This window comes from Panthera onca, chromosome D4 (assembly GCF_046562875.1).
Source record: "Panthera onca isolate mPanOnc1 chromosome D4, mPanOnc1 haplotype 2, whole genome shotgun sequence".
Taxonomy (NCBI): domain Eukaryota; kingdom Metazoa; phylum Chordata; class Mammalia; order Carnivora; family Felidae; genus Panthera; species Panthera onca.
The window spans coordinates 1,337,589-1,365,252 of NC_138351.1; the positions used below are offsets into that span (position 1 = coordinate 1,337,589).

General features: G+C 44.5%; 1 protein-coding gene across 2 annotated transcripts; it reads right to left on the reverse strand.

The window, feature by feature from the left end:
- Positions 1–1,056: 1,056 nt before the first annotated feature.
- On the reverse strand, positions 1,057–27,653 carry NOL8 (nucleolar protein 8). Of its 2 annotated transcripts, none has more exons than XM_081790854.1 (17): positions 27,368–27,653; positions 26,156–26,383; positions 25,520–25,582; positions 23,880–23,958; positions 22,137–22,272; positions 21,553–21,623; positions 17,745–19,575; positions 16,144–16,251; positions 15,301–15,420; positions 14,981–15,071; positions 12,263–12,401; positions 10,594–10,671; positions 5,134–5,402; positions 3,580–3,706; positions 3,017–3,087; positions 1,792–1,871; positions 1,057–1,327 (listed from the first exon to the last, which is right to left on the reverse strand). In XM_081790854.1, the coding sequence occupies exons 2-17, from the start codon at positions 26,292–26,294 to the stop codon at positions 1,277–1,279; spliced, it is 3,453 nt and encodes a 1,150-aa protein (XP_081646980.1). In that variant the 5' UTR covers positions 26,295–26,383; positions 27,368–27,653; the 3' UTR covers positions 1,057–1,276. The 2 variants fall into 2 exon arrangements, with proteins under 2 accessions (XP_081646980.1, XP_081646981.1); XM_081790855.1 differs by lacking the exon at positions 27,368–27,653 and adding an exon at positions 27,041–27,336.
- Positions 27,654–27,664: the final 11 nt, after the last annotated feature.

Genomic DNA, 27,664 nt, shown 5'->3' on the forward strand with positions numbered 1-27,664 from the left:
CAGGGACAGGCACTGAGAGAGTGGGGCCATCTTGGAAGTGGATCCTCTGGTCCCAGCGGAGCCATCCCATGACAGTACATGGAGGAGAGGTGCGCAGTCCCCACAGAGCCCTGACCAAATTGCTAATTTGTGAGCAAAATAAATTCTACTGGGATGGCTTGTTATGTAGCAGTGAGAAAGTATAAATGTAATCTGCATCAAGAGAAGGTGACATTTAGATTATTTATCCTGCTGCGTGGTGGTTTTTCTATTCTCCATCAGGTCTGAAGTGTCAGAAACACAGGAATCCCAAATGACTCTTCAGCTGCTTAGTTCTTTGGACCCTGTTTATTCAGAAATACATGTACTAAGCACCCACCGAATGCTACACACAGTTCTAGGCAGTGGGGATATAATGGTCAATAAACCAGATGACATCCCAGCCCTCTAGAGTTTATATTTGGTCAAGATGTAAATTAATAAATACTTAATTTCAGATACACATTGTGGCTCAAGGACAATCCCTGGGGATGATCTATATAACAGTTTTGAACAGAGCCCAGTTTGATAGGAGGCTTGAATCATAACCAGGTTGATTTAATGAGATATTAAATCTGCTTCCCTATCTGGACTTGAGAGTCCTGATGGCTAACTTGGATTTTTCATGAGACTCTGGTCAAACCAGAGTTTTGGGATTGATGTGTTGCCTCTATTAATTTTCAGAGGCCAAGGACAGGAAAACTCTATTTGGCACCCTTTCCTGGTCCTCAGAGAACTCTCTCCTATGATGCTTATCTGAAATGTCTTGCATTTCAGTTAGTTGTTTATCAGGACACAAGTACAGAACTCAGGCTGATTTGTATTCATCTTTTAAAAAAATGACAATATACAATCAAAAATACATATTTCCTGTAGCCTATAATTCACACAAAGCCTAACTTGGAAAACACAAGTGATCTTACCCATACATTTAAAAAGACTTTATGTAAACTCTAAATTAGAAGATACACATTAGTTACTGAAGATAGCACAGAGATTATATATAAAAAGTATTTTGAGGGGTTGTCTTGTGCTTTGTTTAAAAAAAAAGTTCATGTTAATTTTTTGCAGAATTACTTACAAAGAGATACAAGCAAATCCACAGAAAAAGATAGCAAACAGAGTGATATCAATCAGGCAGATTTTGAATCCCTTCAATCTGAATTCTTTCTCACTTAAAATTATTTTCTGCATCACCCGATTTCCATAGGTAAGCCTTGCTCATATTCAGTATCAAAACCAATGCTGACATTTAATATTATTTTGGTTTCACTCTCCTTTTGGCATCTTTATGTTTCTTCCGACAGTCCTAGAAAAACGTAAATCAAGCCTTTGTTAAAAATAAATGTGAATCATTTTCAAGTGTTGAGTAACTATAAAGTAAAATTTAGGTTATTCAGTGTCAGGATTATGGAAAGCATTATGGGAGTGCTCACTTGGAATGAACAAGGAATATTCAAACTTTTTAAATATGGAAACCATATTTTAGTGTTCCCCAAACTCAGGACTTACTGTTACTTAACAAGCATGGCGGGAACTTGCCCACACAGGCGGCTGCTCTTAGGTTCCTCACCTGCACCAGATATGGCATGACCTAAACAGAGTCCCTTCCTCCATGGTGACTCTTGAGAGGTTAAATCATGGCCTCAGGTGTCACCATTTGTGTCTTACATGTTACTCCTTACTACCGATTTCTTACACCAGACAAATACTAACACACAGACATAACAGTGCATCCATCTGAGGAGACAATATGGGGATACTGTTACTCACCATACGCAAGGTGTTTGTTCTGGCCTCCCAAGAATTCCTGCTGATATTACTTCCCACTCCTCTCCAGAATAAATGAGAACCTCATAAGGGAAAATCAAAAGACAAGGCAGAAGATTAATGCCTTTAAAATGGATGATATGCTAGTGCTGGCATTATCAAGGTCTTCAATTCTAGTTAACACCGTTTTTTCCCCAATTTATGCTAATTTCATTTTATTTATTTTTAGAAAATGTTTATTTATTTTGAGAGAAAGAATCCCAAACAGGCTCCATGCTCTCAGTGCAGAGCCTGACACTGGGCTTGATCCCATGACCGCGAAATCACTTCCTGAGCCGTGACCAAGAGTCCGACGCTTAACCAACTGAGCCACCAGGCGCCCCTACAATTTATGCGATTTTAAAAAATATTTTGTTTTTACAAAATGAAAATATAGAGCCGCTAGAATTTTTACCGTTTGTGTATCATTTACTATTATGTATCTTGCTTTCTGTTTGTGCTAGGCTTTAAGAAATGAGTTCACCACAATGGAATACTCCTTGGCAATGAGAAAGAATGAAATCATGCCATTTGCAGCAGTGTGGATGGAAGTGGAGGGTATTATGCTGAGTGAAATAAGTCAGAAAAGGACAGATATCCAATGTTTTCACTCATATGTGGATCTAGCGAAACTTAACAGAAGAACATGGGGGAGGGGAAGGGGAAAAAATAGTCACAAACAGAGGGAGGGAGGCAAACCACAAAAGACCTAAACACAGAGAACAAACAGGGTGGATGGGCATTGAGGAGGGCACCTGTTGGGATGAGCACTGGTTGTTGTATGTAAGCCAATTTGACAATATATTTAAAAAGATAAACTTAAGTGGTTGAAAAAAAAATGAGTTCACCAAGAGCCTCAGTTTTCACATGAACGTTCAGGGTATGAAAAACAGGAGTTTTGCCCATCTAGCATCTAAGCAAGTCCCCACAACAAAGAAGCCCTTGTTGATGATGATGATGATGAATGAGGGAGGGAGGTGGGGAGTGGGAGCTCTCATCTTCCAGAGCTTAACCAGTCTACCTGTGTGAGTCCAAAAACAGAGACAGCTGAACCACATGACATTGCAAAGGATCAAAATTTTTGCCAAATACTTTCTTGGATGCGTGTTTCTGTATTGGAGTGCACAGTGTGAGAGCTGTACCATTTCCATTTCCTGTTCTATATCATTTAATCCAGAAATGGACTCACTATGAAGTCTTTCATCATTCTTAGAAAAAAAGAAAAATCTTGTAGTCTCTTTCTCAGGTACTGGTACTTCTCTGAAACAAGAGAGGGAGGGGAGAGAGAGAGACACTGGTTAGTTAATTTCAACATTTCAGATGAAATGTTCTGAAAATATAAATGAACTATTCCTTAAATATATCTGCTTTATGTTTTGCTCATTTTGCCCTGATTTAAAGTGACTCCACCCTGTATTCAGCATCCTCTCTTCTACCTGAAGCTTTGGTAATGAAGACTTATGTCCCATGGTGGTGGCTGACCGTCTCACCCCAGTGTTGCTACCCCATCTGCCAGTGTTTCCCATGGGACATTCCAGGGTCCTCCTGCCAGACCCAGGACTTCATACCCCTCACAGGGTGCTATCCAGTTTTAAGGAAGAGACGTGATCCCTGTTACAGAAAGGCTAGAGAACTCTAAAGAAGCTGAAAAGAAAATTGTCTTGTGAAGATAAATTTGGATAGTTCTATCAGCATGTCTAACTCAGGTTCTACAAATTATGAAACAGACCTGCACAGAAAGAGACTGCTTACCTGGGGCTGGGCTTCCCGTCGTCTGTTTCTTCTGTAACCTCCTCCTCTTCAGAACTGCTGTCTTGGAAACGAGGGGCTCCCTGCCAGACAACCTTCCCAGTTCTCACTGTCTCAACTCTATAGGCATCTGTATCATCATGGCAATGAAAGGGGACAGGACTGTACCTGATCACACTCATGTGACCACTTTGACCATACACACATAGCTCTAAGGGTCCAGTAGCTTAATCATTAATTTAAAATCAGTAGTATCTTTTTGGATTTTCAATATTAACGGAGACAAAGTGTCATGTTTTTTTGGCATTACCAAGGTGATCTGACAAGAAATATAGTAATACTATAAAAAGATATAAAAACTAAAGGTTTATAAATGTGTAACATAAAAGAACAAAAGTGCTAGCAAGAGAAGCCCAAAATAGAACATGTTGCAGTGAAACCACGTTTCCCCGTTTACTCATCAGTGAGGAAAGGAAACATCTGTCTTTACGTTTTCAGTTTCCAAATGGTCTTTCTGGAACCGCTGAACAAGCCACTGCTATAAGATGTGGACAGTGCCCCTGATTCCTGGAGCACGGAAATCACACTCGAGGCGTCTCAGCACTCATTTCAAAGTGAATTTTCTCACGCCTGGCTTTCAGAAGAGTTACAGTCAATATCCACATCACACCAGGTCTGCTCAGCAGTTTAGGACTGACCTTGCTACTCAGAGGGACATCACATGCAAGAGAATAATGTAAGCAGAGCACATGATGTATTGTATCTAACTTAAGAACACATTTTGAAAAACTGGATCACTGCCCTCCTGTCAGAGGACCAGAGAAATGACACTAAGTACTTATCAGCTGCACGCACGGATGCTACTTTAAGCATGGTATCACACTGAAGGTGGGTGTGCGGCACTCTCTTACGTGGGCACAGCCGGCTTCTCGGTGAGCTTCCGCAACAGCTCCACTTCCATCTTAAACACTAAGGGAGAGCAGCCTAACTAACAGCTGCTGTTAACTTCTGGGTCACGCTGGCCTCCAGACATGAACCTCCTGAAACGGAACGCAGAACTGTGCGTGCTGGAGTTTGTTTTTCTCCAGGCTCTGGCACATTTCCCAGGATTAAGTGGGAAGCAACCAGCAAGTCGATGACAGTGCATCTGTATAAAGCCAAGGTCGCCTATTTCCACCTTTCCCTACCAGATGGCACCGGCTTGCTACAGGTCCTGGTTTTTCCAACTGCATGTAAGACAGAAGCTACTTAAATAAATGACTCCCTATATTTCTTATGATTATTTCCATCCAGGAGAAGGAATGCTGCACAGTACATGCTCCCCTTCAAGTGGCAGCTAGACGTCTGCTCCTTTAAGTGCAAAAACACTTCTTGCTGTGTGAACACAGCTCCAGGCACGTGGTTTTGGCCATATAATACTGAATCTGCTATTGTTCATTGAGGTGGGAGAGAATAATTCTCTTTTCAACTAATGTTACATTATTACATTTAATGTAGACTCAATCTATTACGTTCAAGCTGCCTGAAGTAAAAAAGTTAAGACAATTTAGAAAGTACCTTCCTTTACATCTTTAGCATCTGAATCAAAAAAGGAGAATGTGAACCCGCCAGGCTGCCAGGCCCCAGCTGTCAGAGGCGCGGGCTCATGGACTTCGACCTTCTCGCCGTCACGATTCTCAGTAGAGGGCGTGTCGTCTGCTGTTTCACTGGTAACTTTTGTAGTTTGAAATATTTCTTTTAAGTCCGCAGCAATGTTATAATACATCTCTTTAGACACCTCAGGCAGCTTCTCAGCCTCCTCCCTTTTCTTCCTCCGTTTTGCTTTACTGCAGGGACACATACAGACACGCATGTCACAAAGAGACCATCAGCTGCCAGAAATTAGAACACCTTGGAAAACCAACCCATTCTTTCAACAACCCAGAGGATCCACATATGAAACTCTACTCATAAAAGCAGAATCTTGACCAATAAGCTTTTAATACAGAAAACCATGTCAAACAGCTCCAAACATTACACAAGAATCATATCTCCCTCCTATCCTGAGTTACATTCCATAAATCACACCTAAGATATTAGTTTTAAGAAAATCACTTAACCACAAAAGGCCTCAGTTTCCTCACCTGCAAAATGAACATGCTAAACCAGATAACTTTTAAGATCTTTACAAGTTCTAAAGTTCTGTGAATTTTGGGGCGCCTGGGTGGCTAAGTCGGTGGAGCTTCTGACTCGATTTCGGCTCAGGTCATGATCTCACGGTTCGTGTGATGGAGCCCCACGTCGGGCTCCGTGCAGACAGTGCAGAGCCAGCTTGGGATTCTCTCTCTGCTCCTCCCCTGCTCGTATTGTCTCTCTCTCTCAAAATAAAAATAAACATTTAAAAAGTAAAATTCTGTGGCTTTTACAACATTGGTTTTAGAAATGAATTATAAATGTGCTAAGTCTACTCTGTTTTGATATGGAATGTTGATGTCATTTTAAACCTGCTCTGCATTTATTTTTGTCTTTGAAGTTGGGATAAAAAGTTCCATGATTATTTCCAATACTGGGTTTTTAACTATTACAAGACTAAAATCATTCTTCCTATTAGAGTCCACTCCATATATCATGAGTAGTGTTGGGCCAAAATTCTAACTGTATTACCTATTCTAAAATACTAAGTGAACAAGATGTCCTAAATGAATGCCTTCTTGAGGGAGACTGTCACAGAGAGATACTTTTTTTTTTTTTTTAATTTTTTTTTTAATGTTTATTTATTTTTGAGACAGAGAGAGACAGAGCATGAACGGGGGAGGGTCAGAGAGAGAGGGAGACACAGAATCGGAAGCAGGCTCCAGGCTCCGAGCTGTCAGCACAGAGCCCGACGTGGGGCTCGAACTCACGGACCGTGAGATCATGACCCGAGCCGAAGTCGGACGCTTAACCGACTAAGCCACCCAGGCGCCCCGAGAGATACTTTTAATACTTCATTTAGAAAACCAACCTGGCCAGGATTTAAGGACAGATATGCCTTCTATGAGACTGAACTCTGAGAAACGGTGTACTTCAGACAGTTCCACATGATTATCACTGAACCATCTTACGGCATTTTTATTTTTAGTAATATGATTTATTGTCAGATTGGCTTCCATACAACACCCAGTGCTCATCCCATATGGCAGTTTTAAAAGTGGTCTAAAGATCCTTTGATCCATTTTTATGATGTGGGAGTTAATTTCCCATCCCTTGAGTGTGGGCTGGACTTAATGACCTCTTGAGGAGTGGAGTAAGGCTGATGTGACGGTGTGTGATTATGGAGACGAGGGTCACAAGGTTCTCCTTGCTCTCTCCCCGCCCACACCACCGTCTCTGGGGGAAGCCAGCTGCCATGCCCTGAGGGCACTCAAACAGCCAAACAAGAGGCAAGAACGGAGGCCTCCTGCCAACAGACTAGGTGAGCCATCTTGCAGGCAGTCTTGAGCCCTCGGAGAATGCAGCTTTCTGAGAGCCCCTTAACTACCCGGTAAACCATTCCCAAATTCCTGACCCACAGAAATTGGGACCTAATGAATTTTTAAGGTCAAGCTATTCAGTCTTGGGGAAGTTTTTTACACAGAGATTCATGATTGATGCAGATTTTGGTACCGAGGTGTGAAGTGCTGCTCTAACAAATCTAAACCAGAGGAGGGGCTGCACAGTCCAGGTAATGGGCAGGTCAGGAGGCAGCAATGAGGGTGTAGGCAAGAGCCTGAAGAGCCTTGCAGAAACTGCCAGTAGAAACTACATAGCCACTGAGGAGGCTGCAGGTAGGGCTGTGGGAAATTGAGGTGAACGCTACTGGAAACCTGGGGGAAAGGGATCCTTGCTATGCCATGGCAGGAAGTTCAGCAGCACTGCATCATCTCTGTTAAAGTGGGCCCTGGGACATGCCTATGAACAAGAAGCTAGCTAGGAAGGTGTCTGGGAAGGTCTGAGGGTATTTGCTGGTTTCTTCTTGCTGCTTGCAGTACAACGCGAGCAGATAGTTTCATTGAAGGAAGATATTTCTTGTAAGAAGCTAGGACCTCATGGTCTTGAAGACTCCTAATTTCTAGAACACAAGTGACATGAAATTTAAGAATTGGCTTCTAAGCAAAGAGCAAATCTAAGACTCAGAAAACATAGTCTAAAGCAGGCGTTAGCAAACCAGAGCCCAAGGACCAAAGCCGGGTTGTTGCCTATTTATGTGTGGGATGCAAGCTACAATGCAATCTTTTACAGTCTGAAATGGTTGGAAAAAATAAAGAGAAAATGACTTTGTGACATGGAAGATTACATGAAATGCAAATGTTAGTGTCTTACTGGTAATTTTATTGGAACCCAGCCTCCCTCACTCACATATTGCCTGTGACTGCTTTCCTATTACAAAGGCAGACTGGAGTACTGCAACAGAGACCTTGTGGCCTGCAAAGCCTAATATATTTACTATCTGATCTTTTAACAGAGAAATGTGTAGACCCCAGTCTAAATATAAAACAAAATCCTTTGTTAAGACCGTAGCCATAGCCCAGAAACTTCAACTGTTCAAACGAGGCTCCTGAGGAATTTAAAGGTGGTGTCTCAGAAGTCCACAGGAAAATAAGCTGGTCTCCAAATGATCTGTGGGTGTGGCTCCTGTCTAATGGGAGTGAACCCATAGGAGATTCACAGGAGATTCACACAAATATTTTAAGAGAAATAGGTTAAGAGAAACACTAGCCTGGATTGATAGGTACCATGATATTCTACAAGGAAAAGGCTTTTGGATTCCCACATTTCTACTAGGAAAAAGAAGGCTGAGAAAATTACTTGGCCACAACCCCATGCGACCGTTCATGAAAAAGGAAGGATGATCCAAAAGGCGGAATCAAGACCGTGGAGAATTATTACCAGGCCCACAGTTCTAATCTAAGAACTCCCAATGTTTGTCCAAAGCTTTTTTGTCAAAATGTTTGTCAAAGCTCTTCCGGACTGGTGCCCCCTGTGCCTCCTGTATCCTCTCTGGACAGCAGAGCTCACGGTGGCCATCCTGTACCTGTCCCACCACTGTGTTCGAGAACGGGCAGTAACCAGTCTTTCTGGTTCACAGTTCTCTCCCGTCTCTAATTACAAGACCTGCACTCAAGGTGTCGTACTCTAGGAATTACAACATTCAGCCTCATTTGCCCCTAGACGGGATTTGGATGACAGCATCCCAGATTCTGAATGGATATTGTAGAAGTGAGGGTCCTGGGGAAGCCAGGGAGGGGGTGAGCATATTTTCCATGTGGCAGGAATATAAACAATCTGTGCCAGGAGGTGCATAACGGTGGTTTTAAATGTGTTCACAAATTCCTCGTCACTTCTCCCTTTGAGAGGTGGTGTTTACAAGCCACCCCCATCCCCCCAATCAAACTATGGGTTGGACTTAGAGACTTGTTTCAAGAAAACCAAACAGGGCCGATTGTCAGTGTGTGGCTCAAGGCTAGGTCATAAAACACACCGTGCCTCCTCCTCCTCTTTTGGGTCACTGGCTCTGAGGGAAGACAGCTGCCCTGTTATGAGGGCACTTAAGCGGCCTAATGGAGAGGCCAACAAGGTGAGGGACTGGCCCACAGCCATGAGAAGGAGCCATCTTGGAGGCAGGCCAACCAGCCTCAGTCGAGCCTGCGGAGACTGAAGCCCAGGGCAACATTCTGACCACAACCTCTTGAAAGACCCTGGCCAGAACCACCTACAGAGGCTGCTCACAGAAACTTTGAGGTACTAAGTCTTTGTGGTTTTAAGGTGCTAAGTTTCAGATAATTTTTAATGCAGCAATAGATAATACATCCTACAAATAAAAATAAATATACAAAATATACCCTACTCAAATGCCACGTTCAACGTGGGCTATTTGGAATAACATACAAAAATTCTACGTTGCAGGAAATGTTCATATTACTTCTACTTTGGTCTGATCTGATTCTTTTTAAAAGAAACCTTTAATCTTGGAAAAATTTTAGATTTACAGAAAGGTTACAAAGACAGTACATCATTCCCAAATAGCCTTCACTTAGTTTCCCCACATGGTAGCATCTTCCGTAACTCTGGTACAATGGTCAAAACTAATAGATTAACATAGGGTCATCGCTATTAACTAAACTCAAACCTTATTCTCGTTTCCCCAGTTTCTCCACAGATATCTTTTTTCTTCCAGGATTTAATTCAGAATACCACATGCCTTTAGTGATTTTCACAGCCCGAAAATGAAGGAATTAAACGAGGCAGACTTGGTGGTTGCTCCACACATGTGCCGTATTTGTCAAACTGATAGGGCATGGATGGGAAACACAAGTTCCTACCACACTGAAGGAGTGAGTGGACTGAATCGCTGCCCTCAAAAAGAGATGTCCAGGCCCTACTTTCTAAAACCTGTGAACATTACCTGATTTGGAAAAAGGGTTTTTGCAGAGTTTTTAAGTACCTTGCAAAGAAGAGATTTTCCAGGATTATCCAGACAGGCCCTAAATGTAATCACAAGTGTGCTGATAACAGACACAGAGATGAAAGATGCAGAGAAGAGGAGGCCACATGAAGACAGATATAGAGACTCCAGTGATGGAGGAACACAGCCAGGCGAGGACCACCATGGGCTGCTGGCAGGCACCTGAGGCCAGGAGAGAGGTGGGAACAGATGTTTCCCCTGAACGCAAGAGAACGTAGTTCTTCCAATAACCTTGACTTCAGACTCCCAGTAACTTTTGTGGTTTTAAGGCAGTTAAGTTTGTGGTAATTTGTTACAACAGCCACAAGAAACTAATACAAGTAGGAGGCACCAGAGCAGCCCAGGAGCACATGCCATTTACTTGCATGAGACTTCTTTGTTAAAAGGTAAGACTTTCTCCACCACATCAATAATTCTACTCTAACTTTTCCCTCCCTGGTCTTAAATTAAATGCAATGTGGACCAATGGATAGATATTGGCTACTATCTACTACTATTGTCTGAAATGAGATTAATTTCTATGATCCTCCTCCAGAGAGAAGTAGCTGACTTACCTTTCTTTTGGCTTATCATCGGTCTTCCTTTCATAAGTGGCATGGTCATGCCTTGTTGGATCATAACGTATGACATCCCTATGTAAACGACAGACAGGAATAAATTGGGAGAGAGAAATCAGAACATAATGCAAAAAGTTAATAGTAAATCGTAAGTCTACATTGGAGCTATTCCAATTTTTGAGCAAGACAAAACCACACAACCAAAGAAGAGTGTCAGAATCTTGTTAGAGACAGTCATATTTTAAATTACCCAGTTTTGAGTTTCCCTGGATCTTTTTTTAACATTAAAAACTATTTTACACTTACTAAAATATGGATAAAACTGGATTTGCATAAAATATTTTAGGGGGGAAAGGTTGGGGAGGTGAGTAAAGGTATAGAAAGGAAAACTGGGGATGCCCAGCTGGCTCAGTCAGTAGAGCATGTGACTCTTGATCTTAGGGTCCTGAGTTCAAGCCCCACTTTGGGTGTAGAGTTTACATTAAAACAAAACAAAACAAGGGGCACCTGGGTGGCTCAGTCGGCTAGGCATCCAACTTCAGCTCAGCTCATGATCTCGCAGCTCATGAGTTTGAGCCCTGCATCAGGCTCTCTGCTGTCAGCATGGAGCCCGTTTCGGTTCCTGTCTCCCTCTGTCTCTGTCCCTCCCCAGCTCATGCTTTCCCTTTGTCTCAAAAATAAATAAAAACATTTAAAAAAAATTAAAACAAAAAAAAGAAAAGAAAACTGGTCACATGGTAGTGATTGTAGAAGCTGGTGTATAAGGAACACCAGTCTTTCCAAATTATGTGTTTAAAATTTTCTGTAGTATAAACTGCTACATTTATAAAGTTTCACAGTATTTATTTATTTAATTAATTAATTTATTTATAAATGTTTATTTATTTTTGAGAGAGACAGAGACAGAATGTGAGTGGGTTAGGGGCAGAGAGAGAGGGAGACACAGAATCTGAAGCAGGCTCCAGGCCCTGAGCTGTCAGCACCAGAGCCTGACACGGGATTCAAACCCATGAGCCGTGAGACCATGACCCAAGCCGAAGCCGGACACTCAACTGACTGAGCCACCCAGGCGCCCCAATATTTATTTTTTAAAGCAGGCTTCACCCCTAGCACAGAGCCCAACACGAGGCTTGAACTCACGATCCTGAGATCAATACATGAGGTGAGATCAAGAGTTGGATACTTGGGGCACCTGGGTGGCTCAGTGAGTTGAGTGTCTGACTTCAGCTCAGGTCACAGTCTCTTGGTTTGAGTTCGAGCCCCGCATCAGGCTCCGTCCTGTCAGTGTGGAGCCTGCTTGGGATTTTCTCTGTCTCTCAGCCCCTCCCACATTTTCTCAAAAATAAATAAACGTAAAAAAAAAAAAAGTTGGACACTTAACTGAGCCATGCAAGTGCCCCTACAGTTAATATTTAAATCACTGTCCAGCTGCTTCACTAATGGAAGCAATGCTGTTATGACATCTAAGTACATAAACAGAGAAAAAATTTAAGATTAGTTTCCTGGAGTGAACCTGGATCAAAGAGAAGTATATTTTTAAGGGACTGATACATACTGCCAACCACACTCCCCAGAACATTTACAATGGTCTACTTTTATACAGAGTTCAATAAGGCATTTATGTCAAAGGAAAATAGAATGGAATGGGATGGAACATAAACCATACTTAAATTTCTTAGCAGCTACTGATCCTTTGTGTGTAGAATCGCTGAGGGTGGTTTGCAAAACACTCTGCACAACGTCCAGAGTTTTGAGCTTCTCGGCAGCAAGCTCTTCTTCCTCGGCAGTTCTGCTGTCGTTTTCCTCTAAGAGGTAAAAGGGTAATTAACAATCTCTTGGCAAACATTACCTGAGCAGTCTCAACCATCAAACATTTACAAGTACCTAAACACGGGCAAAGCACATTCAGACAGGCGAAAGAAGGGCCAAACCCCATCTTCCTAGCCTTCCTGTCCCCACGCCCCTCAGTGCCACAGGGAATCCAGAAGTCTCATGACCAACAAATGAAAAGTCCCATTCTTGTTTGTAATTATGAAAACATAATTGCATTTAATGGCTTTCAGTGGCAACTCAAAAAATTTAAGGTAAATATTGAAAATGTAAGAGCAAGATATTAATTACAAAACTAAAGTAATTAAACTTTTTTTTTTAACATCCTAAAAATGTTATTTAAATTACACGTAAATCTAAAAACAGAAGGTAGTGAAAGATGGCACTGAGAAAAGAACAGTCAGGAGCAAAGATGACCCACATTTGGGAAATGCCCACATACAAGAGAAGGCTAAAGCCACAGGGACCTACCTACAGAACCTCGGGAACCAGGAACAAGAATTGGGAGAAAACAAGGGAATTTTGGTACAAAGGGAGCAAAGAGAGGACATCTCAAGGCGGGTGGTCGACAGGGACAGACACCATGGGCAGGCTGGCGAGGCCGAAGCCGAGGAAACACCACTGCACTGAGTGGGGTTGCTCACTGCTGGGAGGGTCCACAAGTCAGAAGAGTGTCGTGTGGACACAGACCCAAGAGGCAGAGGTTCCGAAAGCGACCTCCACATGCAGCGCTAAATGCAGGCCAATTTGCTCTGCCTGCTCCCGCCTCCTCAGGGAAGTGCTCGAGCGGCTCTGACGGGCATGCTGATGTGGACCCTGCAGAACCTGCTCTCCAAACCCTGGTTTCCAGAAGCGTTTCTTGCACAGGACAATCACCTCAAAGAAGAGAGGGTCAAAGCAAAGAGTGCATTTTCAATAAAAAGCTGTGGGGGATAAGCTTAGGAATCCCCCGGGCTTACAACAATGGGTTGACAAGGCATAAAGAAATACAAAGTCATAAAATGCTCACACCCGAGTATGGGTAAATCAGATTGGCACCCCAAGAATAAGGGGGTGTAAACACCCCGAGAATAGGGAGGCACAAAGGTGCCAGGAATAGGGAGGTGCAAAGGCACCTCAAAATAGGGAGGGGGTGCTGAGCCCCCAAAATATATAGAGAGAGGCAAAGACCTGAAATAGAAACAGCGCAAAGGTGCCCAACACATAGGAACAACAAGATTAGATATTCAGGGTGAAAGCACCCCAAATTTAGTACTGTAGCAGAAAGCTGTTTTCACAGGAGAATAGGGCCAGGTTAGGTACATTGGTGAATTGGACTTTGGACCACTGCGATGCAGGCAAAGCAGCCCGGAGTGGAGATGGTTAACAAAAGAAAAAGTGTCTTGTCAACCCTGAAGTTATTCCCCCTATCTATCTCATCCCCTAGGCTAGCTAAGATAAACAGAGGTGCTGCCTCAGGTCTGCTGTAAACAACCTTCAACTTGACTGCCCGGCGCCAGGATTTGGTTTGTATTAACCCAAACCCCTATCCACGAATATCTTCAAGACCCCTTTCTCTCATGGCCACCAAGTTAATGTTCACAGATTCATTGTCCCTTTGTGCACGTCCATCGCCATGTTTGTAAGCCTTCTGATCCTAATAAAAATGGGGCAAGGACCCTTACTCGGGGCTCTTGTCTTTTCCCCGACATTAGCCATCTCTCGCTTTAATCCTGCGTCCACTCTTCTGCTGACCAAAAGAGAACTTTGTTAGAGTCTACGATAAAAAGCCAACCGCTTCTGATTCAGATGCAATTTAGAATGAAAAAGGTGGGTGTGGCGACTCAGAAGCTGGTAAGGTGGAAGGAATGGCCTAGTCAGCAGGAGCACACCCCTGAAAAGGAGGGACAGCAAGTATGAATGGTGAGGCCCAAGATTAACTCAGGAAGGACAGAAATGCGCTGTGAGGACAGAGAGGTACAGAGACCCAGGAGGGAAGTGGGGGCCTCACTTGAAGTGACCCTCCTCCAGGCCAGGTGGGAGGGGAGGGTTTTCTCGAAGGATAAGATGGAAACTTAAGCACAGAAGGTCTTGTAGAGAAAGTCTGGAGCCACTGCTGAGAAGGAAGTCAGAGATCGTCACTGCTGCCAGTGTGCCCACACTGGGACGAATGCAAGCAGACTGGCACTTGGCGGGGTACTGCTTCTGAAGGACCTGCACCCAGCATGCACGCTGGGTGGAAGACCAATGTTTTTGTTTCTAGAAAGCCACGTGGGACTTAACCATCTTCCCCAACCTTGCCAGGACCTACCAAACTACTGTCAGGTAGGGCCCATCCTTCTCCCCTGTGCCAGGGACAGGGCAGAGGAAGACGGGGTCTTTCCTGTCCTTTCTGGCAGCTTAATATATACCAACAAGTTCAAGGAGTACTGAGTAAGCAACAGTGGGTCATGGGCCTCACACCCGTAAGTCTTGGGGTGCAGGCTCCCCACATGGCGAGCAAAGGGGCCAGACCAGACGACTCCCCAGGGAGCCCCAGCTCTGACACAGGATGGTTCGGACAGTAGGTGTTTACCTTCCCGTTCCTCCTCACTGTCACTTTCCAGAAATCGTGAGTCCATGCGGAATCTGTCATCGGTGCCGAAGTGAGACTGTAAGTCCATGAGCTACACAGACACACAGATAATCGATAGCCATGATCAAAGACAGTGCTTCCCCTCCCTCCCCTCACCCTCAAATTCACGTTAGTGTTTGCATAATCTCACCACCCACGATCCCATCAAAATGAACACCGAACACCGGGGAGCAGATCTGGGTCAGCCTGCACTTACGCAGATTTAACAACTGTGTCAAAAACATGGGCGTGTTACAGGTGTATTTTCAGCCTTTACTAACCTTCCGCCCAGCTCTGCCCTCAAACTGAGGTTTAATTCTGAACCTGTGGCTGTCATCTTCGGAGTCGGATTCCTCATCCTCACTGTCAAACAGCTTCCCAGATGCTCTACTCACAGACTCCTGGAACAGATGTAGACAGAGTTTATTAACAACCAAGACAATCTGCAATTCCTTCTTTTAAAAAAAAAATTTTTTTTTAAATGTTTATTTTTGAGACAGAAGGAGACAGATCATGAGCGGGGGAAGGGCAGAGAGAGAGGGAGACACAGAATCCGAAGCAGGCTCCAGGCTCTGAGCTGGCAGCACAGAGCCCGACGTGGGGCTCGAACTCACCGACCGTGAGATCATGACCTGAGCTGAAGTCGGATGCCTAACTGACTGAGCCACCCAGGCACCCCTGCAATTCCTTCTTTACGTAATCTTAAGCCCATACTTAAGAACCAGTAACCCAGATGCCTCTCCCAGGAAAGGCTGGACAGTCAGAATGCAAAGTCCTGACTCCGTGACATTGACTTGGCCTCTTGCTTGGGTCACTAATGTCGAGGCTCCCAGTGCAGTCTGGATTGGGCATGGGGGTGTGGATGTCATACAGGACACACTCTACAGGGTGTCACTAGGACTGATGTTACCTGGCAGACAATGTGGAAGGCAGGTTCCTGTGGGGGAAAATCTGTACGGTCCCTGGTGTCTGTGTGTGTGGTAGCCTGGGGAGCCCTGGGGCTACTGTGGCTCTGGAGGATTTTACACTGAACCTGGCAGTTGTGGGGAGGTCTTGGTCTGCAGTAGGCAGAAGCGGATCTGCGAGAGTGGTGAATGCCCATGTGGACTTCCTGAGATACTTACTTTTACTGGCTCCTCTCCTGGGTGGCTTTGCTCCCGAGTTGGTGTCTCCTCTGTGTCGCTGTCAGAACCAAAGATGATGTGTGTTGGCTTGTCCTCTGGATGACCATCCTAGAGAAGTCAACAAGAGCTTTACACCGGCAGATAGCCCTCTTTCCTTCCCCGGACAAGGCCCCTTCTCATCCCACTTGTTTCCCAACAGGCAAACTTAAAACTTCTTCCTGTGTCCAGTTGGTCCAGTGGACCTTCTTGGTATCTTTTAAATCTATTCCCACTGTCACTGCCCTGGTTCTGGCTCATGACCTCCCAAAGATTCTCCAGTTCCAGATTTGTCCCATTTCACTTGTTTGTCATAGCCTGAACAATCTTACCCAGATAGAGGCCGGCAAATATTTTCTCTAAAGAACCAGAGAGTAAATATTTCAGGCTTTGCAGACCACATATGATCTTGGTCCTGTATTCTTCCTTTTTGAACTTTAAAAAAAATTTTTTTTAATGTTTATTTATTTTTGACAGAGAGAGAGAGAGAGCATGAGTAGGGGAGGGGCAGAGAGAGAGGGAGACACAGAATCTGAAACAGGCTCCAGGCTCTGAGCTGTCAGCACAGAGCCCGACGCGGGGCTCGAACCCACGGACCGTGAGATCATGACCTGAGCTGAAGTCGGATGCTCAACCGACTGAGCCACCCAGGCGCCCCTTTTTTGAACCCTTTTAAATGTGAAAACCATTCTCAGCTTGGAGACTGTACCAAAACGGGATGGATGGCCTGCGAGCCATGGTTTGCTGATTCCTGTTCTGATATATACACAACTAATCTTCACTCTCTTCCTTTCCAGCCACAGAATAAAGTCCAACCTCCACAGCCTTTCACAACTTGCCCTGCTTCTCTCGAGCACCCTTGTCCTCTGTCCATTCGGCTATAGTGGCTGCCAACGCTCACTTTTGTACAAACTGCTCCCCTCCCACGGAACCCCTTCCCTCTCCCTCCCCACCCTCCTACTTCTGCCCAACCAGTTCTCACTGATCCTTCTACCTCAGAGTCCATTCAGGCTGAGGGAGCCCCCACCCTTCCCCCTGGCTGACGTGCTGCACCTCCTTGTACTGAGGGTGCACGGGCACTCTTCTCTCTGGGTCCTGGGGCACTGAAACGGGATGAGACAACGACCACCAGAGGCAGGGACCAAGACCCTCATTCCCTAAGTCTAGCACTTACTGTGAAGGCTGGGACTTCGCAGACGCACACAGTTGTGCAAAAAATGCATAGTCTCATTAGAGTGAATTTTAGTGAGACATAAACCACTGGCAAGTGACTTACATGTGAAGTCAGACATGTTAGGACACATCACTGACCTATAGTAGTTAAAGCTTTTAAAAGAAAAGAAATCAGGAGGAAAACTTTAGATTAAAACAAATTAAGAATGTTTTCAGTAAATAGTTTAATCTCAATTTCTCTGGTCTATGCTAAAAACAAGGTGACCAAATCTTCTAACACAAGGGACACAACATGGAACAGGTCGGTGCTGGGACAGAGGCTCTGAGGGGCACGAGGATCTTCACAGGAAGGAAGGGTAGCCTCGTGGTGTCCAGACTGGGCACGCACTCACCAAATCTGCCAGGGCGTTATGAACCAGCTGCTTCCGCACTTCTTTTGCCTTCCGCCTTTCCTCCAAGGCTGCCAAACGTTTCTCGTTATCTTCAGTATGCTTACCCTTAGCGGGCAAGCCTGACCAAGCGGTTACAGGAAGTGGGGAGTCCGTGCTGCTGCCCTGAGCGGCTCTCCTGGAAGAGCCCTCCAGTGCTTTCCCAGGGGCCATGTGGCTGCTCCTTCCAGAGCCCTCTCTTGTCTTTCTGGTCCCGTGATAACCGTCTTTATCAAAGCCCATCCTGGGGGTCTTTATACCAAGACTTAAAGATTTCTCATCTTTTAACGGCAACAGACTAGAAGTAGGACTTCTACTTCCCCTCTCCGAATTGCTTGGGGACACCATCTTGCGATCCTTGCTCTCAAAAGTGGATTGTCTCTTTTCAGGCTGCATTTGGTTTGGGTCAGTTGCCTTCTTTGCATGATGGAGAGGAGTTAGTTCGCTTGGTGAGTCATTAGCACATGGGGACCCCTTTCCTGTGGACAGGCCACTGGGATCACGTTTCAAGGAATGCTGATCTTTATTTGTATCGTCAGAGGCCACTCTGTCTTTCGGGGTTTTTTTTACTGATTCCTTTCCATAGAGACAGCGTACCCCCTTGAAAGCCTGGAATTTCGGCTTTAGGCTGTTTTCCTTTGGTTTCTGTTTTCCACGGGTGTTTTCTTCTCCTTCTAGGAGGGCGGCCACTATCTCTGCAGGATGGATACACTGCTGGCGTCTGTGGAGGCCACCCCGAGTCCTGTGGCTCTTGGAGGCCTTGTCACACTTGGCGGGGGTTTCCTGGTCACCGCTCTCAGGGTCATGCCCTGGAGCCTGCAGGTCACTGCCAGCCAGCTGTTCCAGATCAGTTAAAGTGAGACTCACACGACGGCAGTTTCTTATCAGAGTGTTGTACTCCTCATCTTCCTCAGACCCACTGCATTCTGACACAGAGCCCACATCTTCACAGCTGTTGGAGTGGGGTGTAGCCCCGGGACTGATGGCTAGTTCCGCGTTGGTTTTTCTGTTTTGGGCTTCAACAGAGTGATCAGAAAGCTCACAGTTTTTTCTATTTTTCAAAGCTTTCTTGTGTATAGACGTTTCCATTTGTGAAAATTCTGTACTGCTTTTGACCTCACTGGGCTTTTTCCTTGTTGCAATGATCTCATCTGTGTCTCCTGAATCATAGTTGCAATCGCTTCCTATGACATGGTCTTCACCAGCCAGGCAAGAGGCATCACCTAACCCTGGTAAAGAGCGCAGTTTGTGAACATCTGGTTTGAAATCACCCCTTACAACTTCGAAGGGCTCGTTTGCAGATTCATCTATTGACGACCGCATAGTTTTCTCCAGGCTTTCCTCTCTTGCAATCAGTAGTCTTATTTCTTCTTCGGAATGTGTATCATCATCAGACATGTGATTTCTGTTCCTGGTAGTTCCCATGCCAGAAGCCTGAACAAATACATTTTTAAGTTTCTGGCTATGAGAAGCAGGTACACGCAGTAACGGAGGAGTAACAGGATCACAGGGTGTTTCCTGTGCCACTTCTTGCTGTAGGGGCTGCAGACTCCCCGGAACCCTGCTGGGTCTTGCTCTTACAGCTGGAAACGCAGCACATGCCTCGTCCTTCTGCACTTTGATCCTCTTCCTGGGGGGGCTGTGAGAGGCAAAGAACTCCCCTCGTCGCTTCTTACTCATGGGATCATCCCCTCCTTCCAGTTCCCAAGTGAGGTGGGACACAGGGGTGACATCTGTGACATCGTCCCCAATCTTCTTTAAGTTGTGACAGTATTTTGATGGGTCATACTTCATGATGTCACCAAAAGTCAAGGAATAAAACAGAGGCACTAGGTTTTGGGAAAACTTAAGAATCTGGTGAAGCATACAGAGTACTGTGCAATCGTAAGGCGGGTCACTTACTCAGAGCCAATCCTCTTTTTCCCGTCCAAAAGAACGAGCCCTTCACTCAGTGACCTCAGGGTCTGGGAACTGAGCTTTCCACAGCACGTCCAGAGTTAAATCCGGGTGCCACCACTGTTAGGCAGCAGAAATGGCAAACCCATCCAGGTTACAGAGCAGGCATAGGGGCCACACACTGTTTTCTGTAAATCTGAGGAACCCATCCACTGAGCTGATACCGTACAGCCGAGTAGAGAGGGGTACCCAGTGGGGCATGGCCAGCTGCTGCAAAGCCTTTACTCTCCACTCCTCTCGACCACTCCTGCCTTCTCAGTGCTGGCTCATCCCAGCTCTGATCTTCTCAGCTCAGGAGCATCTATCCCACATCCCGCTCACTCTGCAGGGCATCCCGCAGATCTTTATCAGAAAGCTAGTGGGGCACCTGGGTGGCTCAGTCGGTAGAGCATGCCACTCTTGATCTCGGGGTATTGAGTTCAAGCCCCATGTTGGTGGGAAAGATTATTAAAAACAAAAACAAGGGGCGCCTGGGTGGCTCAGTCGGTTGACTGTCCGACTTCGGCTCAGGTCATGATCTCACAGTTTGTGAGTTCAGGCCCCACATCGGGCTCTGTGCTAACAGCTCAGAGGCTGGAGCCTGCTTCAGATTCTATGTCTCCCTTTCTCTCTGCCCTTTCCCTGCTTGTGCTATCTCTCAAAACAAATAAATGTAAAAAAATACAAAATAAAAAAAAATTTTTAAAAAGATAGTAATTCTTTTCAGGCCTGTTTTGTTGCTAACACAGTCTAGCTAGATTCTAGCTAGTGTCAAAGTGCTGTGATGACAGCTAGCACATGCTGATTAATTAAAACCTGTGAACAGGCAAATGTAAGTTGCTTTCAGCATTTAGGAACTACTGAACGCCCGCCAAATATGCGAGGTGTGCTGGGCAGCGTCTGCTGTCTCCAGCTCCACACCGTCTGTCCTTCAATACCCTCCTCTTTGCTGTCAGCTGCTGCCACTGGTGGAAGGCTGAGAGGAAGTCTGCTTTCCCTGACGTTAGGGCCAGCAGCAGGGAGAGCAGAAGCGGCTGTGGCCAGTTGTCTGGGGGCCACAGTGGCACAGCAGCTGTGAGCAACGAGGACACACCTGCACTTCTCTAGCCCCGGGGTGGGGGAGCTGTACTGCGGATATCACCCTCGGACACTCTGCCTGCCAGCTGCTTGCTCCTCTGGCACTTTTTGAAACCAGTGTATGCACCGCATCTGCTCTGAAATACCCGGAGCGGCTTCTGTTTCCCAGACCGACCGGCACGCGGGTTACTGCTAAAGAACACACAGGTGGCACCCTCTGTCCAGAAGTCCAGGATGCTAGGAATTCAAGGTCCTGCACAACCTGACTGCGTTTCCTCAAGGGAACAGGCATCCGCGTTCACTCATCCAGGATCCACACTACGTCGGCACACACCAGTCTCCAGCCTGTCCACACGCTCCTAACTACTGGTCTTCCTACCGCTTTCTATTAATGCAAACCATACCTCACTTCCTCCGAAACCTTCTTTAACAATGGCCCGAGCCTCCAACCCCCCCACCCCGCCTTCTTTAGCGCCTTTGGCAATGGCTTTGAATCCATATCAGACGAGGAGGATATGAAAGTTAATCCATAAAAGTGCTTCTTTGAGTGTGATTCACTAATATAAAACCTCTTATTGTTTCAAACATGCAAGTGGGTAGGTCTTACCTTCCCTAGAAATTGAGAACATAAAAATTGTAAAAAAAGAATCTAAGATTTACTGACAGAGGCAGTGAAACCCTAATGTGATGAAGTGAACTTCTGCAAGTATCCGTTGCTGAGGTAAATACTAATCACTTTGAAAGGCTGTTTGCAAAGGATATCTTACGTTTATGTTGATTCTTTAGGTGAAGGACTGGTAGTACTCTTCCAAATTTACTCACAACCCAATTCTAAAAGAAAAAGAAAAAGGAATACATTTACTGTAGATGTCACAAACAGAAAAGATTAACCATATTGCATAAACACTATAAAAAAAATCAAACTCACAGTGGGCCATGATTACTGTTGGGTTTTGTTTTTGATAATGAAACTGGAGTTCTCAAAAAAAATGTTTGGGGAAAGAAAGAAGGAGAAGCAGGACAGCCATCGGTCCCATACACACCACGTGGGATGCCAACAGCTAACAGTACGCATTAAGAAGGCAAAGTTGGGACCTGCCTGTACGCCTCACCACCTATGTATGTCCCTTGGGAGACCCACCTCCACTTTTGATTTCTTTCTGTAAAATGAGGGAGAACTGTGCTTATCCGAGAGTTGTAAATGCACACTGAAAACCCTAAGCACTGCCTATATTAGGTGCCTCAAATCAAGGGAAAAAGCAGCCATTCTAGACACGACAGTCACAGTCACATGGTCTCAGGACTTGGTGTCTGGGCAACTTGGGGTTGCCAGTGGACACTCACTTTGTGTCCTGGCACTTCGGTCCCTGGCACAGCCTTCACATGGAAATCCACCACACCCATCTTCTCCAAGAAGTTGGTGTTGCCTATCGTTGATTTTTCTTTCTTTGCTTTTGCTTCTTCTCTCTCTTGGGCCAATCTGAATCAAAGAAGATACAAATAAGCGTTAAAACAACCAACCATGTATTGACAGTGTTTTATTTTACTACTGTAAAGTTGTCTGACTTTATGTAATCATTTAGGATCTCTCGCTTTTCCCTTTCGCCTTACTCACTATTGGCATCTTATTCACCCTCAACCCCTTCACTCTTCTTCAGGAGGAAGGGGTGTCTTTCAGAGCCCAGTCTGCCAAGTCTTGATTATTTCTACACTTGGAGAGAGAGAGACAGAGAGAGACGGAGAGAGGGAGAGAGGGAGAGAGGGGGAGAGAGAGGGAGAGAGAGAGAGAGAGAGAGAGAGAGAGAGAGAGAAAAGTGGGGCTCGAGCTCACTCAATGTGGGACTCGAATTCACGAACTGTGAGATCATGACCTGAGCCAAAGTCAGATGCTTAATGACTGAGCCACCCAGGTGCTCTATTTCCACGCTCTTAATGAAGAGAATACAGAATGCCATCTCAACCTTCCAATTCAAACTCCCCTACCTTACTCAGGCCTGGGCAGCTGCACTGACCAGTCCTCACCAGCCTCTTGCCCCTGGTCTGTTTCCTTTATGTTCTTCCTTCCACGACTGTCAGATTCATGCTCCTCAGGCATGCCTGCCCAGACACTCCACGCTCACCCTGCCCAGGACCAGGGCTCCAGTTCTAGCACAGAGTAGACACTGAATTGCCCCTAGATCAAGTTCCATCACTACCCTGTTCACAGAGGCCCTGAGCTGAAGAACAAAGTCAAATTCTCACCTCTGTCACTAGACCAGTCCTTCAAAATATGCCTTCAGCATGCTGCTTGAAACCTGTTTTAGACCCTGCCATTTCCCTGGCCTAGAACAATCTAGTCAACTCTCTTGGTTACGGCAGCTGTACATCCCTAAAACGTTTCCTATTTGGAAAGCTCCCAAACTGTACTCTTTTCTCCCTGAGAATAATATCTTTAGAATCTTAAAATGCTCTAATGATTTTTATACTGTCTTGTTCTTAAATCACTTGCAGAATTAAACCTATGCCTCTCATACAGGAACTTCCTATTTTCTTTGTGTCTTTGTATGGCACTGGCTTTAAGAAGCAAAATCAACATAAACACTTAATAGTGTCTATTAAAATTTTAAATGTATATAACCCTATCATACAACTACTCCCCTTCTGACAGGAACCCAAGGAACCCGCGCACCGTGCAGCTGCCATCCTCCAAGGTCATCTCTTATGACAGGTAGAAATAGTCTAAATGTTCATCATGAGTGGGGGATAACCAGTACCTGTGGTATAACCATTTTCTGAAACAGTTAAACAATCACTACAAAGAAGGGGGAAGATCTACATCATCACAGAAAATTGTGTGTAAAAAAATAAAATAGGTATATATTTATAGGAGTTAAAACATATGTAAATGCATTGCATTATCTTTTTTTCGGTGGGTCTGGGGTCATGGGGAGTCACAGTTCAAAGGGACTTTAGCTCTACTTGTAACGCCTAAATTTGCTAGGACTATAATAACATAGTACTTGACAGTTTCAAATCAATTAAGTGAACGTATAAAACCATTTACAATATAACAAAATACGGTTTAAATCCATGCCAAGCAAATCTTACCTGTGCAAAAAACTTTCTTTTGCTAGCTGAATTTGTAGTGTTCCACCTTTCCATTTTGTTTTATTTAAAACAGACATACCTATAAAGTAAAGAATCGTTATCCAAACACACGCCAGTGCAAAAATATATTGCAGCAAGTCATTTTTACAGTTAGTACTAAGAAAAGTACACTTATCGATCACAAAAAGACACAGAAGAAATAAAGAAAACAAAGCCTGGGAGAAAAGGCCTAGGCTGTGGTCTCAGTTGAGCCACTCACCCCAAGAGTCCTTATGCTCCCTATTGCCCAGTGTTCCCTTCTGTTCCTGGAAGAACAGAATGAGGCAAATGTGTAAAATATAGCAAAATTTGTCACTCCTTCACAAAGTGATGCCAGGAACCTCTGGTAGATGATTGACATTTATTTACCATTTTATTGTTATCTCCCATGCTAAAACTAAAAAACATGAGTATAATTTTCTAAGGTGAATCAGAGGACACTGAAATCCTGTACAGCTTTTACTTATCACCTCTCAAATTATCACTATGTAACTTGCAAATAAATTAGCCACAAGTGACTACACTGTGTTTCAAATGCTATGTATGCCCTAGTAATTGATTTTTCTCAATACCTGCTACCAGCTTCTTTAATAAGAACCACTGACAGAAGTTTCCATGTGGTAGGTACTACCACATGTAGTATGTAGTAATGTATTACTCGGTTTAATTTCTGCAGTGATATACATCAGATAAACTGGGGCTTCTAGTTGAAACAACTTGTCACAGGTCGCACAGCAGAACTGATGAGTTCTTTACCACCACTTATTTCTCACTGTACAAGAGAATAAATTAAAAAAAAATTTTTTTTTTTTTTTGCAAATAATAACACAGAAGGCTGATGGCCCTCTTTCTTTATTAGCATGTTCTCTTTTCAGTGTCTTTTGACTTTTTAGACTCAAGCGAGCTTGAGTAACGAGCTTACGTTACTACATCAGTGGCAGTACCAATTATCTCTCCTTTCTACTTCATTGAAGGCCACAGTTTACCTTCAGCTTTACTCAACTTACTGGTAGAGATTTCATCTAAAGTCCTCTCCTAACAGTGCTTAATGACAAGAATTAGCTGCCTAAAAATGAACACATCGAGGAAGGGAGTATGGCATACACCCAAGGGCATATATGTCACAGGCAGTTCCTATGAAAGCGTGTCTCTTGCCCCAAATATTTGAGAATACCATTTTTGAGCAAACCCACTAGCAATGTGCTGCTATATGTCTGCTGACACCAGATGGGATGGACCTAAACACATCCTGAATGGTAGGATACTAGAATTCCCTTGACCATGGCTATTCCTCTGGATGTCTTTTTTTTTTTTTTTTTTTTATTTACTTTTGAGACAGAGAGAGACAGAGCATGAACGGGGGAGGGTCAGAGAGAGGGAGACACAGAATCTGAAACAGGCTCCAGGCTCTGAGCTGTCAGCACAGAGCCTGACGCGGGGCTTGAACTCACGGACCGCGAGATCATGACCTGAGCCGAAGTCAGCGGCTTAACCGACTGAGCCACCCAGGCGCCCCTCCTCTGGATGTCTTAAAAGTAGCTGTCGAGTTACACAATGACATGAAACGGCAAATAGAATACAAAGCATAGTAACAATCTTACACTTGTTCAGGTCTGCTTCTGCTACTCTGATGTTGATATACGCAAAGACTTTCTGTGGATTTCCTAAAAAAAAACAAAAACAAAGAACAGAACAAAACAAAAACCAAACCTTAAACTGCTACCCAGAAAACAATGTAAAAATGATTAAGTTTCTAAATTTAAAAAATGACTCTTGGAACTTTACTCTTTCAAAGAAAAATCTTTATTTTTCATTGGATACAAAGATTGCATTTTTCTAAGCACGATTTTCAACATATTCCAAAAGAATTAAGAAAATAAATGTTAAGCAGTCAGTCAAACATTTTGCTTGTTGTATGTTAGTGATATTCTATTTAACAGGACACCTTGGAAATATTAGAATTTTAGCTCTGAAAATTGAAAGTTGCATGTTTCAGAAAGCAGATGTTTTGGAATTTAGAATGCTTTTTGATCCCAGAAATGTAATTCTGAGCAAGTTCCACATTTTACATAACACCTTCAAGGCAAAGAGCAGAGGGATGGCATACACACAACAGTATCTTGTAATGAAATACTTTCAGTTTCAAGGCTAACATTCACCTGCAGGGTTCCTTCATTTTGTGATATTGATATGAGTCGTATCTGCCTTTAACAACCCATGAAGGAGTATAAATTTACCTTTGTCATCTTTTCGTGTGATGATCTCCACATCAGAAACTTCTCCAAATCTGCTGAACTGATTTTGTAGGTCTGCCCTGGAAATGTTCTGGCCAAGGCCGCCCACAAAAAGGCGCTTCACTTCTCTGTTGGCTTTCATGAATGCTGGGCATACACTTAGTGTGTTCTAATAAGAAAAATGATTCTCTATCTGTGCAGGAGAATTCTTTCCCTTAGTTCTTCTCAAATCTAAAAAAACAAACAAAAAACAACAAAATGAAACAAACCAAACCGAACTACTTTCCCTGCAACTTCTACTTCAACTTGGTCGCCTGGACCTGTGTTTCACTTTCTGTTGTCTTCCAAATTTCATCACTGGAGACTCTGCTCACGTCCTACATCCACATTTTCCACGAACACACTTTGGAACAACACCTCACACTCATACAGACACAGGTACAGGAAAATTCTTTCCCTCTAAATGACCATGATATTATACTCTAGCCCCTTTCACTAATGCATATTCCAGGTGTTTTTCTTTTATTCATCCACACATTCACTGTAACAAAAGCTGACAAAAATGGGATGGGGCAGGTTAATATGCTACAGGATAAAAAGCTCTCCATCCTGGAGCTTCCCGGTCATATGAGATGTACACAAATGGCAAAACTACAACGTTACGTCACAACACAAGCATCTGCAAAGCGCTGTTCAGTCACAATGAGAGCAACCGATACCACAGAATACAGGGTTGTTGTTGCTGTTTTTAACACTGCGTGCCAGCGTCGTACAAAGTGGTTTAGATGAGCAGGACAGGTGAAGTCATTCTCCCATTAGGACAAATAGCGGCGAAGCCTCAGTAATAAACCAGATCTAATTTCAGAACCTGTAATTCTTAACGCATACTAGGGAACTTATTGGATTAGAAGAGACTCGGAAGATCTATTCCAGAATTGCTGCGATTTAAGGCCCATCCTGAGATCGTTCATCCCGCTCATCTCAGCTCCGACCCTGCCCTCCGGGGTAAGTGACACCTCCCACGCGCGACCCCAAAACTGCGCCCAGAAGCCCAAAGCATGGCTCGTGTTCCGGGCGTCAGCCTACATCTATTTGGTAGCCTCCCCCGTCCCCAGCCTGCCCACCCCAGTCTTCTCCCTCCCGGAGACCCAAAAACAGAAAGGGATAGGGTGCCACACAACCCGGTCACTTCCAACGCCCCAAATCCCTCCTCACCACGCTGTCTTCCGCAGCCAGCGGCGCCCATGCCCCTAACTTCCAGTCACGTGTCCCAACAGACACGTTCTGTAGTCCTTCCTACTCGAGTTCCAATCCAGACTCCTAAGGTTCCGTTACCACACTCAGTTCCAGGGCGCTCCTTGTTTCCTTTGCGGTCCTCTGGAGTACTGCGGCGCCTCGCCACTCTGCCCTCAATGTCCGCAAAGGACCCCAAACCGAAATTCTCTAATTCGTACTTTAAAGAATCCACGCCCTCGGTTCTTCGACTCTCTGCCTAGGACGGCGGAAGAGACA